Source organism: Sciurus carolinensis, chromosome 4, assembly GCF_902686445.1.
Source record: "Sciurus carolinensis chromosome 4, mSciCar1.2, whole genome shotgun sequence".
Lineage (NCBI taxonomy): Eukaryota > Metazoa > Chordata > Mammalia > Rodentia > Sciuridae > Sciurus > Sciurus carolinensis.
In genome coordinates this window covers 88,347,721-88,367,221 of record NC_062216.1, presented here as the reverse complement: position 1 = coordinate 88,367,221, position 19,501 = coordinate 88,347,721, and the positions used below count along the sequence as shown (strand labels likewise).

The window sequence follows — 19,501 nt, the reverse complement described above, 5'->3', positions numbered from 1 at the left end:
AGGAAATAAAACAGAAGGAGCAGAGGTTGATACTTAACTAAAGGACATACTTTTTGCATGTGCTGATGTTATTATATTTGTTTTGTAGAGAAGGAAACTGAGATGCAGAAATGTTATAGTATAGGTTAAGAAAGTGGGATTTGGAATTTTACTGCTTGGGTTTAAAAATCTGCTCCACCCTCTGTGTGCACAAGTGCTTTTCCCTTCAAAGCATTACTTCCCTTAATTGTACAATAAAAATAGCAAACGAACTTGCCTCATAAATTTGTAGCAATTGTCAAGTTTAAATAAGTTGACATTTGTAAAGCATTTAGTAATGGTAACTAGCGTTTTGAAGACACTCAGTAATTATTATTTGTGTTATTGTCCAAATTCATGTAAGTCACAGAGCCAAGGTTTGACCCCTTTCATTCTGACAAACTCTCTAATAGCATTTATAAATTAGGCAATTTCTTTATTCCATTTCATGGTTTTGAAGCTAGTATATTATGAAATGTCAAACTTTATAGGATGTAGGAACACTAAGAAGCAGGAGGACTATTTAGCTATTTCCAATATAAAATGGCATTTTAGTGAAGACACGTGGTTTTTGTCCTATTTTGTAAAAATAGCAAAAGAAATAAATTCAGCTTTTTCTTTGCTGTCACACTGGATATTTTTACTAAATTTTGCATCCTGTAGATGGAGCTTAAACTGGATCTCAATAGATGCAACCTATCACATGTCCTGTGTACTATGTTTATGAAAGTGCATAAAATAATAAAGAATATATGGTAATTTTAAAAATTATTATTTGCACTTTTACTTTTTTAATAGAAAGTCAAGTCAAATTAAAACATACACACATTGCATGGCTCAAAAGTAAGAAAAGATGTACTTTGTCTCATTTTATTAGATAGCTGCCTATGTAGTATAATTTAAAGTGCACCCAAAATCTCAGGTTGTACCAAACGATTACATCATGGGTGACTTAAGGACTATTTGGTTTTGATTGGAATTTCCCAAATATCTAATTGGTTAGGTGGTAAGTGTGTCATTGCCACCTGAAAGTTGTTGTCACTGGCGCGCATGCATAGATTGTTTGAACTGCATGTATATGATGCATTAGTTGACATTTTTGAGCTGTGTTCCTGAAAAAGAAATTCAGGGAAAGAAGCCAGCAGGGTTAAACCCCAAGTTTTTAAAGGACAAAGAAGAAAGTGGCAAACCAGAGAGGGTAGGCATAAATAGTTCAATAGTTTTGGGAAACATTTAGAAAGGGAAGTGAGATAAGATGGGGCACCGACCTACGATTCTTCACAGTTTCAGTTAGTCCCAGTCTTCTTGACATCAAGTGACTGTTTGAATCATTAAGCAAGTGAGAAGCTCTAATCTAATCTACAGAACCATTCTATACTCACTTATTATGCTGCCCCCTACTTCCCATTCCCATAGTTTTGAAAAGCTAGGACTATTCCAAGAGAATATGAAATAGCAAATTTATGGTGGGTGACAGCATTTTTGAAATTTTTTTTCATGTCCCTTTAAAAATTTAAGACCATTTTATAAGGTCAGAAGCATCATGGGATCACTCTGCAACTTCATGCAATAAGTTGGTTTGACACCAGTTTTTTAAGTCATCATACTAAAAATAAATTCTTAGTACTTAGCCTTCCCCAAATAAATCATAGTAAAACCCAACTGTCACAGTTGAGTTGACTTCCAAATAAACTCAATATAATAATTAAGAAATACTACATTTTCACTAAAAATATTTCCTTCCATGCAGTGGCTTCCACAGCCCCATTCATTTCCCCCTTTCCATATGTTTTTCTTCCTAGATCATAATGGGAGTGATTCTGCTCTATAATTTACTTGGATCAAGTGCATTGGTTGGTGCAGCTGTCATTGTGCTACTTGCGCCAATTCAGTACTTCATTGCTACAAAGTTGGCAGAGGCTCAGAAGAGCACTCTTGTAAGTAACATCTTTTGGAAACTTTATTAGGAAAATCTGTTAGAGCTGTTTTATTTCTATAATATAGGAAGTTAATGCATACCACTTGGGATAATTTAGAAATCATTATATTTCATTTCAATTGTTAGGCAACAAATGTGTACTTTAAGTGTTGGAAAAACAATTTTTTAAAGTGAGATGGAAGTTTTAAGACTTGATTGTCTTTGACTCAGAATACCAGAATTGCAGTTCTTGATGCTTTTACGGGTCTTGAAGTGATGAGGCTTTGAATCTTCTATCACTTACCCAAAAATATTCTTAAGAGTACTTTGAGACCATTGAATGTCTGTTACTCATGCAGAAGAAATGAATCAATAGATGAGTGAAGGATCGGATTTGGTGCTTCTGAAATTGAATTTCCCTGGGGTGTATTCACACCATATGCTGACCTATGGAGTTGCATGGAAATGTTTTAGTGGCAGATGCGTACATTTGTGGTCAACTTGGTTAACAAGGAAAGCCCAATTATTGAGCCTCTCTGGCTTCAATTTGCCATGAAATCACTTTGCGTAAGATTTGGCTTCTTTTGAAAAAGTATTTGCAAATAATAAAATTGTTGACAGCAATGTTTAGAAGTGAAGTTTGTTTAAATATGAGCAAGACTTTGTAAATCAGGTGTAAAATGGAGAGACGCTGCTGCTGCTGGAATCCTTTCTCAAGCTGGTGTTTCCACTGTGACAAGCAAGCTGCGTGCCATGCAGTGGATTTTATCACTTGTTTTTCTGCTGCTTCTGATGAGGTTACTCATTATTTCTGTCTAAGCCATCTGCGCTTTTAATTTGAGCACTCAAATACAGAAAGGTGTGGAAGAGTGCGTAAGTGGAGATATGACTATACTCAAACATCTGTCTTTCGTTTAGTTGTTTATACCATATTCATTGACTCATTTAACAATCATTTTGTAGGCATTTGAGACCCTGTGCAGAAGAAAAGATGATCAGAACACAGTCCATTTCCTACTTTTGCTTTCTCCTATTTGCCTGTTGGCCATTCCATTATCCCTTTGAATAGTTAACAGGTTGTATTGCATCTTGATAGTAATTCTGCTTCCAGTATTTGGTGGTGAAGGGAGCTAAACAGCTGATTAAATTTGGGCATTGGTATCTGCTGAAAATTTCTCTATAATTAATCCAAGTTGTTAGTAGCCAGGAAATCTAATTTAGACCTTAAACAAAAGCTTACAAAAAGGCATGGAGAAATCTCCTGAAGTTAAAGACAATAGGCTTGGTTTCCATAGTCGTAAGCTGAAGTTGTAATGTGGGTGCACACACATTGTTGTACCCTCACATCCCCATATAATAAGCAAACTAACTGTTTCCAAATTCATTGGGTTTTTTTCTTGCACATGTGAGTGATAGTGTTGAAGAGAGAACAAAATAGTTTAGACGTTAGGAGCCATGTTAAATTTCTTTATGGTTTCTCAACATGTATGCCAATGTTTTCTGCAGATGTTATTCAAGGAAATCTTGTGAAACTGAAGAAGTTCTTTTTAATATAGTCTCAAGTGACAGAGACATACAATTTTTTAGGTGGAGAAGAATTTTGAGGCCATCTCATTAAACTCTTTCTCCAAGAGTCTCCTAAAGTTGCAAAGACTAAAACACAGAGAAATTAACTACTTCTGGAATATAATAGCCTTATTAGTGGCAGAAATTGAGATCTCCTCAATCTGTGTCCATTACTTAGTCCTGCCTATCTGGTTTACTTGGATGAATTGCATTATAATTTATTCCTCTGTTTTATAGGATTATTCCACTGAAAGACTTAAGAAAACAAATGAAATATTGAAAGGAATCAAACTTCTCAAGTTGTATGCCTGGGAGCACATTTTCTGCAAAAGTGTGGAAGAAACAAGAATGAAAGAATTGTCTAGTCTCAAAACCTTTGCACTTTATACTTCACTCTCCAGTAAGTTGCTATTGCTGTAAGAACCAGTGATGTGAAGAGTAATTAATAACACAGTTTCCTCAGTTTCCATTACAATTAGTGAAACATTCTACGCATTAAAGGAAGTCATTTATTTTCTAGACATGTGCTGTTCAGTAGCCCCTATCCACAGAAGGCTGTTTACATTTAACTTAAAGGCCAGGACAAACCCAAGGTTAGAGTCGAGTAGAACCAAATTTTACTCCTTGTGAGTTGTGTGTCCTTTACACACTGAAATCCTTGGTTTCTTCCTCTGTGACATGAGGATGGTGATGATTAAGACCTATGATTGAGACCTCTTATCAGTAAAATTGGGATGGAAAAACTGGTTTTCAGTAAATATTTCTTTAAGTTGATTTGACTACACTACTATTGATATTTTTAGCTCCAAAGATGCTTTAAAATTATTGACAAGTTTTTTTAACTTGTCTATTTGAGAGCTTATGATATGTTTTCTTGAAGACTATAGTTAAAATACCATTTTCCAAAATTGAGGGAAAAAATATCATTTCCAAGCAAAAGAAATCAAACTTCATTCACATAAAACTCTTTTTTCCAATACATTTCAAGAATTTTTAAATATAGTGTTTTGTTCTCAAAGGATGACGCAGCACTCTCAAAAATAATGGGTTCATGTGAGTACAATTTACCGCACTTAGCCAGACTATCCCTATTAATATTTTATTCGTGTGTCAGCTATGCTCATCCCCATTTTCCCCAAAGGCTTTTGACAACTTAAATTTTGGAAATTTATATGTTGTTTTCTCTTGAATTATAAATGTCTTCAGATCTTAGAGATGATTAACACTTCTTTGAAAAATGGGTTCATTGAAATTATTAAGTGTACACTCTATTCTAGGCTCCCTGTCAAGTGCTTTGTTCTCACTATTTAATATAAGCACTGGCAATGGTCTAGTGCTCAATAACCCATCTTCAGTTTCCTCATCTAAAGACTGGTGTAATAGTAATACCCGCATCACAAGAACGTTGTGAGAAACAAATAAGGTCATAAATGTAGCCCTGCTTATTAAATGTTAAAATATTTGGTGGATATTATTTGCAGAGCACCATGAAAAGACCTTTTAAAAAAAGAGAAAGAAAAAAAAAATCAACAGTGTAGGGTAGTGGATGCTTTTGGGTCTTCAAGGACAAGCTGACCTGAAATCATCCTGGCTTAGGAAACTGGCAGCTGTCCATCCTTGGACTGTTGCTTGGTGAGGCCTCAGCTTCCTCATTGGTAAGCTAGGCTGTATTAATTGTATCTTGGGGAATTAAATAAGGTAATATATGTAAAGTGTATAGAAATGGTATCTGCAAATATTAAAAAGCAAAGTTAAATAGAATAAATACTAGAAGAACTGAAGATCTATTTATACTTGTGTAATCAGTGCTCTTGTTGCTTGAAATACTAATTGAGGGGAAAAGAAACTATTAAATGATATTGTAGTCTCAGTTGCCAATGGGTCACGTGCTATTTATGTGTTTAATTCATTGGCAAAGGCAAAGTAGACTATTTTTCTCTTTTCACTTTGATAAAGTTTTATAAGGATAAGTAGAAAGAAGATGAGGATTTTTGACCAGAAAGATCTGGGTTTTATTCCAAACTCCATCACCTCCTGGTCTGGAATCTTGCATGTGACCTTCCCTATGTTGTTTCCTCATTATCATGTAGTATTGTTGTAAACATTAAATATGAGAATGGGTGTCAAATGCCAATCACACTTTAGTTATTGTGAGTTGTTTATGTGACAGGGGAGCAAAGTGGTGCTGAGCATGAACTGGGCCACCAGACTGCATGGGTTCAAATCCCAGTTGTGTGGCCATGAACTTCTTATCCTCATCTATGTAATGAGACACTGAGGTACCTGCTACCTGTACCTGGGGCAGATTACTGTCTCAGAGGTTATCAGTAAAATGGCAGTATTTCTCACTCTTTCTCAAGAGGAGATTATTTAAAGATGCAGAATTTAAATTAACTATAAATAATAAGGAAGGTAAAAGAGAGAGAAATAGGGTGACAGTAGAGAAAGAAGACTGAGGCAGAATGGTGGCTCCTTGTCTGAGCTATTATGAAACTCGGGTCAGTGTTTAGATCCTAAGTTCTGCACAAGATAACTAAGTCATACCTGGACCTGCAAAAGCAGTGTGATTCTGCTCTGTGGACAGTGGTAGTGATAGTTCATGAGACAGGATACTTTATTTTAATCCAAACTCTCTACTCTTAAGAAACTAGATTCTAACACTCACGGTGCCATTTCCCGGCTCTGTGTCACTTCACTTAAACTTTTGAAACTTTGGGCCCTAAGATTCTATGGTTCATGAACAATATAGCTATAAATCATCAACTTCGCTTTTTATTTTTCCAATGACTTTCAAGTGCTAGTATTTTAGCCTAAAACATGACTTTTCCTTGTTTTAGTTATGCATACCATGCTCATCAATGATAATGAAATATTTTCCTAGAGAGATATTTAAATAAGCAAAAGGTTTAAGCTATAGAGTCAGTTTATTTACTGAAAGATCTACAGGTGAAAATTAATATCACTACTGATAAGGGAACTTGAAGTTTCTCTCTCTCTCTCTCTCTCTCTCTCTCTCTCTCTCTCTCTCTCTCTCTCTCTCTCTCTTTGGGGGTAGCAGGGATTGAATCCAGAGACACTCAACCATTGAGTTTTATCTCAGCCCTTTTTTATATTTTATTTAGAAACAGGGTCTCACTAAGTTGCTTAGGGCTTCACTAACTTGCTGAGGCTGGCTTTGAACTCCTGATCCTCTTGCTGGGATTACAGGCAAGTGCTACAGTACCTGGCCACATTCTCATTTTTAATCTACATAATAACCCAGTTTTCATGTTTAAATTAGGTTGGTAGACCAAACAAAATTAACTGTAAACCCTCTCAAGAATACACATTTCTTAAGTTCTAACAATTTGCATCATTAAAGAATTATTTTATCTGTGTTCCATTGTAACATCTTATACTAAAAACATTTTGCAATAAAGAGAAACAGTTTCTGGTTAAGAATAATATGTGGGAGCTCATATAACCACAGAAAAGGAGATGCCAACTGGGAAATATTTGTGGACTCCAGACAAAGTGTTATTTAATGCGCTTTGTTGTCCTGTCTTCAAGGAATAGTTAAAGTAATAATAGATGATTAATTGAAATTACTGAAAATGTTTTCACAGTTCAATGAAACTAATGTATTTAATTTCTTTCCACAGTCTTCATGAATGCAGCAATTCCCATAGCAGCTGTTCTCGCTGTAAGACACTTTTTCTTTCTTTTAGAAATGGAACCAAGTCTGTGTTTATAAATGATGTAGGAACAAGAATGTGTGGGTGGTAATATGTATTTCTTCACTTCTGCCATTTCCTTCTTTGCAGTTTCCATTGCAACAGTTGTAGTCCTGGTTTTCTTAATCATGACACTGTGGACATTTTGGTCCATTTAATTCTTTGTTGTAAGGGAGTGTCTTCAGCTTTAGAATGTTTAACAGCATCCCTGGCTTCTGTCTATTAGACGTCAGAAGCCCTCCCACTATGACAATCAAAAATATCCTCGAACATTGGAAAATGTCCCCTTGGGAGCAAAACTGTTAATGGTTGAGAATTGACTGTTCTCATCTCAGTGACTTGGTTCTCATACATTCATACAAAGGATGGTGCAGTAAATGTTAAATAATTCCATTATGTTTCACATCAGAATAACAAACCCAACAACTGGTATTATTTTTAGAAATATTAATAAGTCTTCATTGAACACCAATGTTGCAGGCTTAATACAGATCCACAGCAGGGACCCTCAAGCAGCAGAACATTCTCTTTTCTCTAAGAATGTTTTGTATAGGTTGGAAAGAGCCCAAATGGTTGCTAATGTTTCTGAGTTCTCTATCAAATTATTCCCCATACTCAGTAATTTGACCAAAACCAGTTTTGTATTCTGTAACTAAAATATGTCCTGACTTCCTCACACATTTATTGCTAGGATGACATGTAAGCCAGTAAGTATTTATCAATAGCAGTATTGTTTCAGTGAGGGAGTTTGGGATAAATTGTTTTCATTGCAAGGGGCATATGTTAGTTTTGTAAAATTGAATGTAAGCATGTGGGTACCTTTCTCCATCTCTCACCAAAGAAATTGTTTCTTTGCATAGACATTTGTGACCCATGCATACGCCAGCGGGAACAACCTAAAACCTGCAGAGGCCTTTGCTTCGCTGTCTCTCTTTCATATCCTTGTCACACCGCTGTTCCTGCTCTCCACGGTGGTCAGATTTGCAGTCAAAGCCATCATAAGGTAAGCACTAAAATATCTGGAATTCTTTGCTTGTTGACTGTAAAAATAATATGTGCTCCTGGTAGTAAATTTGAAAAAGTGTGAAAAAAACATTCAAACCACTACCCAGAGATAATCATTGTTATGTGATATGCTATAATTACAGAGTGCACAAGAATGACAAAGCACCACACATATTGAGACAAACTGAAAGGGAAAAAAAGGTCCTTTAATGAGCATGCCAGGCAAGTGGTGGCTGGGAGCAGGTAATGCCTCAAAGCACTCCCAGCACCTGAATTTTGGAAGTACAGAATTTATAAAGGCAAAAACCACAAGAACAATTGAGGCACATGTAGGTCAGAAAGAAGACCCTGTTCAGACAGAGATTTTGATTACATGAGAGAATTGTTTTGATTACACATTTTAGAGTCATTTTGTTATACATCAGGGTCATAGTCAAGGATGCGGGAAGGTCCTGCTGTACTGTCAACATAGATACAGGTGTCAGGAGGCTGAAAAGAAAACATTATAAGCAAGCATACACTGGAGTCAGGTCAGAACAAAGTGATGTTACTTTGGTTCTTTTCCATTTCGCTATCTTTCAGTTCTTTATTTATTTCATATTAAAATAATCATTTTAAAATTTAAGAAAATGAACTTCTGTAACTTTTGACTCCTTCTTTCAGTTATTGTTTCTATTATGTTTCTTAGTCTTAGAATACTTGGTGTTTAATGTTTATTCCATAGCCCATTGTTTGTAAGTATTCTTTAATAATGATCTACATTTTATTTCTAAAAATTTGTTCTTTTTAGATATACATGGCAGTATAATGTATTCTGACATGCTATACATACGTGGAATATAACATTGTAATTAGCGTTCCATTCTTGTGGTCGTACATGATGTGGAGTTTCACTGATGGTACATTTTTATGTAAACATAGGACAGTTATGTCTGATTGGAAAGACAGTGGAATGAAATGATGATCTTTTTAATGGAGATTTAGAATGTTTCTATTTTTTCACTAACATCTAGCACTGAGATAAACAACTTTGTCTTTGCACTTTTTTCTGATTGTTTTCTTAGGTTAGACTTATGGAAACGATGGTAGCAGTTCCCACAGTTTGCACATCTTGCTGAATATGGCTATGTTGTTCACACTAAGGAAGTGGTAGTAGGTCAAAGGATTGGTGTGTGTGTGTGTGTGTGTGTGTGTGTGTGTTGTGAGTGTGTGTTGAGACTATTTATTAATATGGTCGTAATGTTTTCCACTGAAGCCAGGCCAGTTTTTTTGTACTGGCAGTGATGGAAAATTGTCACATCAACACATCATATTCTGTTTTAATTTTAGTTTAATCTGGCAAAAAATCCAGGATCACAGTCTGAAAACAGAAAGATTTGTAGACACTATTGGGCATTTTGCTCATTTAAATATGCTTTTATAGTGTTTACAAGCAGTATAGACTTTGCCTCACTTTTATTTTCCCATAATGCACAACTGTGAAAATAGATGTGATATGAATGTGCCCATTTCCTAACTTTTTAAGCATGTTACCAAATTACATTGAACTACACTGTGTGTAGCATAGCTACTGGATTCTAGACCCTATTTGAAGTAAGGAAGCCTTAAAGTAGTGTTTTGCTTTTTGCTATGCAATTTTTATAAACCTTATAAAATCTCAGCATGTTACATAAACAGTCATTATCATATTTACATCTAGCCTTTGAAAAACATGCCTAAGTGTTAGAAAACTAGAAAATTGAAGTCTTAAATATATGAAGTATGATTTTTACCATTGACAGCAATATAGACCATCTCTCATAAGATATTTAAAAGGAGATCATTTTCCTGATATAGTTTACATTGACTTACCAGTGGTTTAATTCTAGCTAGCATTAAAATGCATATAAATTATCCTGTTATAAATTCAGCTCTGTTAGAATACAGTGGTTATCATAACATAGCTTCAATCCCGTTCTCTAAGTTGTGTCATTAATAACATTTCGGAAGCTGTTGGAGTTTAAAGCTCAGGCCCTCTGGCCTCATCTGCCCTCATTTTCTTTTCTTATTGTTCTATCTTCTGAACCACTTGCATAGATCACTAGCTGCACTTTGTAGCAACACTTCCAAATTAGGCAGTGCTCTGGAAGAGAAGCTACTTCAAACAGTAAAATTGATAGATGGCCAGAGTCTGCTATTTTGGTCCTTATTTTCATTTTCTCCACTTAACTGCTATCCCTTTCATGGTTGTACTATTAATTGAAATTTGACTTTGCACTCTTAAGTGGAGATAAAGAGCAGTTGATGACTTATAACTTATAACTCCTCTGAAACCAGGAGGTTATCAAACATCAAAAGGACTTGAAGAGTTGATTTGAAAGAAAAAAAAAAAAGGATAACAGTAATCCAGGAGTGTTCCTCAAATCTACTGTATACAATTCTGCTGTAGTAAATCCTGGTATAGTTGTGGGTGGATAATATCCCTGTGTATTTCTGCATAGCACTCTCCCTTCTGTACATCTCAGAGAAAAAGCATTTGCCAATTTGATAAAGACCAGTCTGTTTTCAGGGCTCAGTTCCAGATTACCCAAGCCATAGGCCAAATAGAATCTGCTTATACAAACTTGCTTCTCTAAAATGACCTTTGGTGGTTGATTTACCGGTCCTACAGAGATGGCTGGTCAACAGAGGATGCCAATACTTTTTCCCACTGTGTGTTGGTTCTGGGAACCCAAATGACTATTTTCCCAGTGTTAACCGAGCTCAGCATTTTCCTTTGTGCCTGGGAACCCATGATCAGTCTTTGATGCCAGTTGGCCCACAGTAAGTTGAACAGCCTGTTTAAATCGGAGACTTTGGTCAGCTGATTTTGAAATCTCTTCTTCAGGACTGTGGAAGTCATAAGTTCTTTGATACAGTCTTAATATTTGGTGGGTTAGAATGGATTGAAGCATACTCCCAAACCTGTGTCATGCATACATGTAAGAAACTTGGAACCTTCTTTACCAGAGGAAAATTCCATGCCATGTAAAATTCTCTGCTCCGGGAAAATTTTGCACTTTCTTTTGAAAAGGTTTATAATATACTAAATATATTAAAATATTACATATAGTATATATATATATATATATATATATATATATATATATATATATGATAGAAGAAAGAGGCAAATTACTTCAGGCTATCTTCTTATAATTCACAGCATCCCACACCATTTGAGTTTTCTGGACATTTTATGATGAAGTGTCACGGTCTTTATTTGCAAACAGACTGAACACAAGCCACGATTATTTAAAGTTTTAAAACATTTAAAAGAGAGTAAGGTTTTGTTTTTTATTTTCCAGGATGCTGCCTCACTTCTCTATTTGTTCTATTTGTTGGAAATAATTTATGTGTTGTGCTTTTCTGGAGGAGAATATGTTGTATCCCTTAAAAGCAATTTGAGTTTAGGTATCTGGTATTTGATATATAATGCAATATCTATGTCCAAACATGTTATTTGCCAAAGGGGGGAAAAAGTATAAAACAAATCCCTCATTTGTTGGGAAATAGCTTTGTGTCCTTTCTCTCAAGTACCTCCCAAAGGAATTTATGCTTGGCTCATCTCCTGCATTACCTTCAAATGAATTGTTACTGGTATTTATCATAGATTATACTTATATTTTGGCTGGGTCTCTATATTTCAGTTTATAAAATTGCATAAATCCTGTCGAAAAACATGCAACTGCCTGCAATGAAATCTGTTACTCCCAATGAAAACACACTTTTCCAAGGTGCCCATGTTGTATTCAGACACCCAAAGTAAACTTTGAGAATTGAAAAAATAACGTGTATAACTAAATCCTTAAATATTTTTGTGAATAATCTAAACAAGTGAGAAATTAGTAAAATACTGAACTATAATGGCTATGGAGGCAGGATGGCAAATTGGTAACAAATGTACCTGCTTTCAAATCACAACCATGGAATGCTCGTTGTTCAATCGCAAGCATGTTGTTTAGTGTCTCTATAACTCAGCTTCCTCACTTGTCAAATGAGTAGGATGATATCACCTTCATATGGTGATAATACATAAGATAATACATAAGAAGTACCCAGTGCATTGCCTAAATATTGTAGCTATTTGGCATATCTCCATTTATGCCTTTACCACCGCTGTGCTCATCTCTACTCCATACCTCTGAGCATCTTCTACAGGTCTACATTCATTTCTCAATGCTCGGTTACATTGCTTGGCACTGGGAATTGCAAAGATGAAAAGACAACTAAAATGTACAGGGAATACAGAGTTTGGCTAGAGAGACCAGGAAGGGAAATTAATTCTGATATGTCGTATTTTCTTATAAGCATTACACAGCATGCCAAGAACCAAGTGTGAGGACCCTTGTAGCTTACTGAGAAAAGAAGGGAGACTGGTTAGTGAAGGTTTGAAGGAAGTGGTAGCTCTTTCCCAGATTCCTAAAGAACACGTAAGACTTGACCACTTGGAGAAAAAGGGGAAATGTACTATATCGGAAGGAGCAAAATATGCAAGGGGAAAGGTTGAGTAATTAGATGAGAAATTTTGGTATATTCAGAGGACTAAAAGTAATTCTGTGTAGGTGGAGAAAAGATTCTGATATGAGAAGGATCAGGGAATGAAACTGGAAAGTGAAGTACTGATCATTTTTTACATGATGCTAAAGATGCTGAAAGACAAAGGGTGCCATTTGTTATTTTAAGAAAAGAACTGTTACATGACAAGATTTGCATTTTTAAAATATAACCTTGGCAGTGTGGTGAAAATTACTTCACCCTTGGTCAGGATTCATGCATTTTCCATAGTTGTTTTGTCTCTGTGATTCCTGAAAGGACCTCATATGAACAGGAAATGCTTTTTGTATTACCCATTTATTCATTCATCAGACATTTCTTGAGGAATTACTATGTTATACTTTAGAATTGGGATAAATTCTGAAAATGAAAACCTTTTCTCTTAAGGAGGTCACAGTCTAATGGGAGATATAGATGTGAAACCAATAACAATCACAAAATAGCAGCCCAGGGACTTTTCAGCCAGCCATCCTAGGGCAAGGGAAAGGAGAGGTTTAGAGAAGGGTGGGTATTGTTCATTGCAATTGAAGTTCCAACATAGTATGTTACCAAGAGAAGAGAAAGTTCTCCCTGCCCCCAATTAAGCTCAGGGATCATTGCTTCCTGATGTTCAGAAAGATTGGGGCTCATTTATTCCATAAAAGTGTCAGTAAGATTTGTGTGTATACTTGAAAAGTGAAATGAAGAATTGAATCAACCAGTTTTAATGTCTGAATCATTAGTTTATTTCTTCTTTGATGCATTGAACAAGCATTCGTGGGACAACGTGTGCCAAACGCTGCTTAGACTTGAAGCTACAGGGGCACAAGAGTTTGGCCCCTCACTTTGCTTTCTGTGCAGAGGAATAGTGCAAGGTTGTTTACAACCATGATTGACAGATCTGTGCTCCTTAAAACCAAATCTCTTCAATCCATTAGAACAGAATGACGACTAAAAACTATTTCTGCCACTTAAGACCAATAAAATGCCATTTCGTAAGGCATTTCTAATGCTGAGTCTTTCCAGTCTATATGGCCAGACTTTCCTAACGAAGACTCAAAAAGATTATGCAAATCAAAGCTTTCCTTAATCATCTCTCTTAATTCTCTGAAAGTACAGTTTGGAAGCTAGTGGTTAGGCTGGCTCAATGAATGTTATCTATCTTTATGTTTCTGTGATATACAAAACCAAAGCTCTTGAAGATCATGGTTAACAGACTGAATTAAACTTACTTTATTTTATTGTCGTGTTACAAAAGCAAACTTGGCAGACCTATCTAGAGGTATCGAATATGACTACAAGCTCAAATGAAATTTTAAAAACCATAAATAATGATTCTTTTATTTCGAATATATATTTTCTAGTTTCCTATCAAGGCAGCACTTTCCTGGTAGTTGATGACTTGCCTACCCAGTGAGTTTGTTGACTTACAGTTTGCAAGCAGGCTGGAAAAGCACTTCTTTTCCTTTGCAACTTCACAGGATTTTCTTTAGTATACTATTCATTTATAGGAGGATGTTTTTAAACCATGTTGTTGTTTTCATTACTTATTTTTGATACTATGATATTGTTTGAGTAAATTACAGTGAGGAGGGTACGTGAGTCTTGAGCCTGGCTTAAGGAGACCACAGGAAAGACTGTTTCAAACTGCTTTTCTACAATAGGGCCTTTCAAACTGTAAATGTGCTTATGAAGTACCTCTGAATATTATTAAAATGCATATTTTGATTCACATGTTGGAGAGGGGCCTGAGATTCTGTTTCTAATAAGTTCCCTGGTGATGCTGCTGCTACAGGTCCCTGGCCAATTCTTCGAGTAAAAAGACTACGTAAGAGGGCCCTCTCATTGCCAGGTTCAGAAAATATGTGTAAATATAGTGCTTAAGCAAAATACCTCAGTGGTCGGGGACCCTAAGTCTGTATATTATATGGTAAGTGGTTTCTAAGCAGGTTACTTAACTGCTCTATACTTAATTCCTCTCATGAGTAAAATTAGAATTATAAGAATACTTCCCCTATTGATGATATTATTTTTAATCGCCCTATTCCAGGTTCCTGTTTAACTCCACTAGTTTTGACAAAGAATATAATTGCAAAAAAAAAAAAAATGAAGGAATTTCTACTAAATTTAGGATGATAGAGATCTTGGTATTCCTGAGATTTTTCTGGTAAAGTAGCATTGAAAATCTTGTCCTAAGAACGACTCAGTCCTGGGCAATTTAGGACATTTGATCAATCTAACTGAATTCCCAGATGGTCTTGAGAAATGACTCTGAGAGGTAGCTTGTTCACCAGGCTACCGAGAGGAAGGTTTGTTTGTTTGGGTATTTTTGTTGGTGGGAGTTTTACTGCTAATCCTTGTTCTGTGTTTGTTTGCTTTTTGCAGTGTTCAAAAGCTGAATGAGTTTCTCTTGAGTGACGAGATTGGTGACGACAGCTGGCGAACTGGCGAAGGTTCCCTGCCTTTTGAGTCCTGTAAGAAACATACCACAGTGGTAAGTGTTTTTCTTGCTACAGAAGTTGTGTATGGTCTCGACAGAATGGATGGTGTAATGGGGATGGAATTAGAAAAATTGTAAGCTTTATTTTTAATCTATATGAAGAAAAAATTCTACTTCCTTCTCAAAAAAAAAAATCACAAGTCTAAAATCAATAAATAAGTGTATAAGACTATAAAGCTTGTGTTTATACATCATGAAATAATTATCCCAAGAGGGACAACACATATTCAATTCAAAAGGAAATTAAGAGATTATTTGATCCATGCTCTATATAAAAATAATATAAAATAAGCCTATACTATATTTTTATATATTTTAGTTATATTATGCTTTTTAATTTAACCATTCATTATGTATTTTGATCTACTTAATATATTACAATACATCATAATGTATATATTGAATTTGCACACTTGAGTGACTTGAACAAAGTTATAAGATTAGGAAGGGGTAGGGTCAGAATTAAAACCTGAATTTTGTGACTTGGACACATATATTTACCTTGACACATATATTTACTTGACCCATATATTTACTCGGTTTTACATAAAGTCTGTAAACCCTCAATATTAATTTGACATGTATTACATACAATACAAACAAACCATTTATTATGTATTTGCCTGCTTTTGAACTTACTGCTGCCCCTGTGCTTTGTGCAAGGACCTATGAACAAAGCATCTGAGATCTTTACTCTTCCAGAGTTTGCTTTCTTGAGGCATGAGTCAAACACAAGTTTAAAACATTATATAAATTCACTGTGTGAAGAAAATAAAAGGGGATAAATGGGATACTCAAAACTGGGTGGTCATTTATAAGAGGGCCTCTCTGAAGAACCATCATTTGAGTTGAGACCTGTGTGACCTGTAGGTACCTGTCCTACAAAGGGACACTGGTAAACAAAAAGAACACTTCAGTCAGGAGAACAGGCAGGTACAAGATCTTGAGGTTGGAATTATTTCAACTTATTTTCAAGGGACAATTGTACAGTATGGTTGGAATCTAGTGAAGAAAGGACAGATGAGACAAGGTAATAACAATGACTCAGAGTTCTGTAGACCATGAAGAGTATGGATTTTAGCAGCATGCAAAAAGAAGTCATTGAAAAGTTTGTGAAGTGAATTAAGAGGTATATTTTTACATGATTTTGGACACTTACAGACATCTAGGAAGAGGCATCAGCATTGCAGATGTAAATTTACGAGTCATTAGCCATTAGATAATAATTGAAATCAGTGGGACTAGATTACATCACTTTCTTGAAGGGTGTGTCTGGAAAATTCTAAAGAAATTTTTAAAAAGTAATATATATTTCATAACAGTAAAGTGGAAAGATTTTATTCCAAAATGAGTCATGTTATCAGTTAATATTAGTAATTAATATAATTATTAGAAAAAATATGAATATATTTACCATTTATGTGGCCAAAAAAAAAAAATTTACATGCTATCTTCTGATTGGAGAACTAGGAAAGCCTTTACCAGAGAGTCAATCTATATTATATTTTCTTTCATATTTTGTTTTCAAGCTGCTAAAAATAGTTGAAGCAGGCACTTGGCTGTATTTAGCCTTTGTGGTTTTTTTATACTTTTCTGGAGTTATTTATTTGTGTATTTATTTTTTGCTTTCCTCAAGTTGCTTATTGAGCAGGTAGGATTTTTGTCTAAGAAGCAACTACCACCATGCTTATCTGTGCTGTAGTAACAATACCTCAAAATGCATGTTTGCCGTTGAGTGGATGTGGACATAGAGATAAGAATACGTTACAGAGTGACTATACTTTTAGAAATCAGGAAAGTCAAATATTTGATTAAAACCAGCCTTGTCACACTTTGGATGATCTTAGTCTATCAAAGAACTCATTAGATCATCTTTCAGAGATGTGGGGATAAGCAAAATGAGATGACCTCAAAAAGGGGATATAGAAGGTCAAATTCATGAAATTAGGGAAATTTGAGGAATATTTTCTGTATGAGATGAAGGATAGGAGAAAAATTGAACCAAGATAGGATTTTGGAAGGAAAATAGAATCCTCTTCAGATGCATCCAATATCTTCAGGATTATTGAAACCAGACTGGACTTCTGATGTCTTTCAGGATCATTCATCACTGCTGATGGGCCAAACCACAAACGACAAGCTTTTTTAAATGGAAAGAAAAAAAAAGCTGTGTGTTTGAAAATAACACTAATGGAAACTCCTTCTTAAGCGCGCTTAAGATACTATGTATTCTGTAAAAGCTTAGAGCTAAGTGGTTTTGGCTGTAGAATCTCCATGGAGAGTTAGTGACATTCTAGAGCCAGAGTCTCTTCAAATTACATCTGTGGGACTCCAGCTCAAATCTCTGTCAACACATCTCCTCTTCCCACCCTCTCCTCAGTTTCATGAAGAGCATGAAGTCATTCCTTTTGGATCTCTGAGGGCAAAACGACTATAGAATTAGTGACACTAGAAGACAGTGAATTTTACACATAGGTGCAGACCTGTTTTGGGTGGAAAGTATACTTATTCCAAAGAATAACAGCTTTCTGCAACATCTCATGTAATGTGCTTCCAGAGTTATCTGTGAGGGCTGCAAAAGGAAGAGCAAAAGTAGAATAAAATTTCATCAGCACACACACTCTCTTTTCTAAGTTAAATATGTTTAGTATTTTCTATGTGACATATTGCTAGTATTTTACTCTCAATTTTCTCAGTGACTTTTTAATCTGTGTATTTATTTGTATAAAGCCTAGCATTATACTATTTGATAGTTTGATGGTCTATCGGGACACCAATAGATGGAAATTGGAAAAGCAATATCTTGTTTGGATTAAATTACTGATTTTCTTAAGACAGTCCTAATTCCCATAGTAAAATTCAGTGGATTTTTCAAAAAGCTAAACCTACAATTCCAAGCCAAAAAAATGAAGAAAAAAAAAGGTTTCACAATTCTAGAATCCTTTGCTTCTCTAGGTAATTTAAGTTTTAAAGTGTATTACTGTTTAGTTTTCGTAATTCCTGTAAGGTATTTAAATAAGGCTCATAATCATGTATCTTGAAATACTTGTTTGCTAACTTCCTGGAACTAATTTTGAGCTTAGAAATTTTTCTTCCAAGTTAGAGGTTTATGTAGCTAAATTTTCTACCTTCTTTTTAGAAATTCATCTCTAGCAATGTGCAGTTAAGCTCAAAATTAGAGAATGAGAAATTTCTACTTAGACTTAAGTTTAATTCACATTTTTGAAGATGATCTCACCACAGCTATCTTCCTCTATATAGTGGATGCCCCAGACCATTAACTAGAAATAGTGCTATAATATTTGACATAGACTAGATCATCCTATAATACTTCAGAATCTCCTTATGAAACACTGGTCATCTTTGAGCAGAAGATCCTGGGGCTTTTTTGCTTTTGCCAATCCACAGTAGATCCATGAATGTTGTGTAGAACATTCTGATTTATGTGAGTGAATCAGACTCTAAATCCTCACGATTCCAAGAATGGTCAATGGTACATTGCTGGAATGTTTATAAGCCCAGTGGACCTAATCCGATGGAGTCTAATTTAATCTGAGTTAATCTGATAACCTTTTGATAGGACACACAGGTATTTATTCCCTAGATAGATTCATCCACATTACTGGAGATTCAGTACTTTAACTTCCATCACTTGCAAGTACCACATCTTCTTTTCATTTTTTTTTTTTTAATAAGAGGCTGGAGACTTAGGTTTCAAATCATAGCTCAACATTTTTTCATTATTTGCTTTTATGGAGAAGCCACTGAAAAAAATTATAACATGACATTCACTTTACTTGTTTCTTTTTCTTGGAATTGAATTGAAGTAGCGGTGTGAGTTAATGCTCAGTAAAACCTCAAATTTTTTTTCATAATGCTTCAGCTTGTGTTCTTTTCCATTTGGAATGTAGCAGCCAAAAACTATAAACAGGAAACAGCCTGGAAGATACCACCTGGACAGCTATGAGCAATCAACAAGAAGACTTCGCCCTGCAGAGACAGAGGATATTGCAATAAAGGTTATTTTATTTCCTAGATTCTTACACAAAGAGAAACATTTATGTTACTCTTTTATGTTGACATTCTGCAAAAGTGTCCCAAATTGTGTCCTCATAATCTCTGTACACAGGTCATAATCCTAACAGTACTTGAATAAATCCCCAGATGAGTTTACTGTTCTCAGTTCTTCCTTGCCTTCCAACCACAGGTGTAGTAGCTCCAGCATTA

General features: G+C 35.2%; 1 protein-coding gene across 12 annotated transcripts in view; it reads left to right on the top strand.

The window, feature by feature from the left end:
* Abcc9 (ATP binding cassette subfamily C member 9) overlaps positions 1–19,501 on the top strand; it is a 137,471-nt gene that overhangs the window by 25,826 nt on the left and 92,144 nt on the right. For all 12 annotated transcript variants that reach the window (XM_047549223.1, XM_047549224.1, XM_047549221.1 and 9 more), the window contains 6 exons: positions 1,821–1,955; positions 3,740–3,902; positions 7,144–7,184; positions 8,076–8,218; positions 15,160–15,268; positions 19,186–19,293. In XM_047549223.1, the coding sequence (XP_047405179.1) occupies positions 1,821–1,955; positions 3,740–3,902; positions 7,144–7,184; positions 8,076–8,218; positions 15,160–15,268; positions 19,186–19,293 (699 nt within the window). The remainder of the gene's footprint in view (positions 1–1,820; positions 1,956–3,739; positions 3,903–7,143; positions 7,185–8,075; positions 8,219–15,159; positions 15,269–19,185; positions 19,294–19,501) is intronic.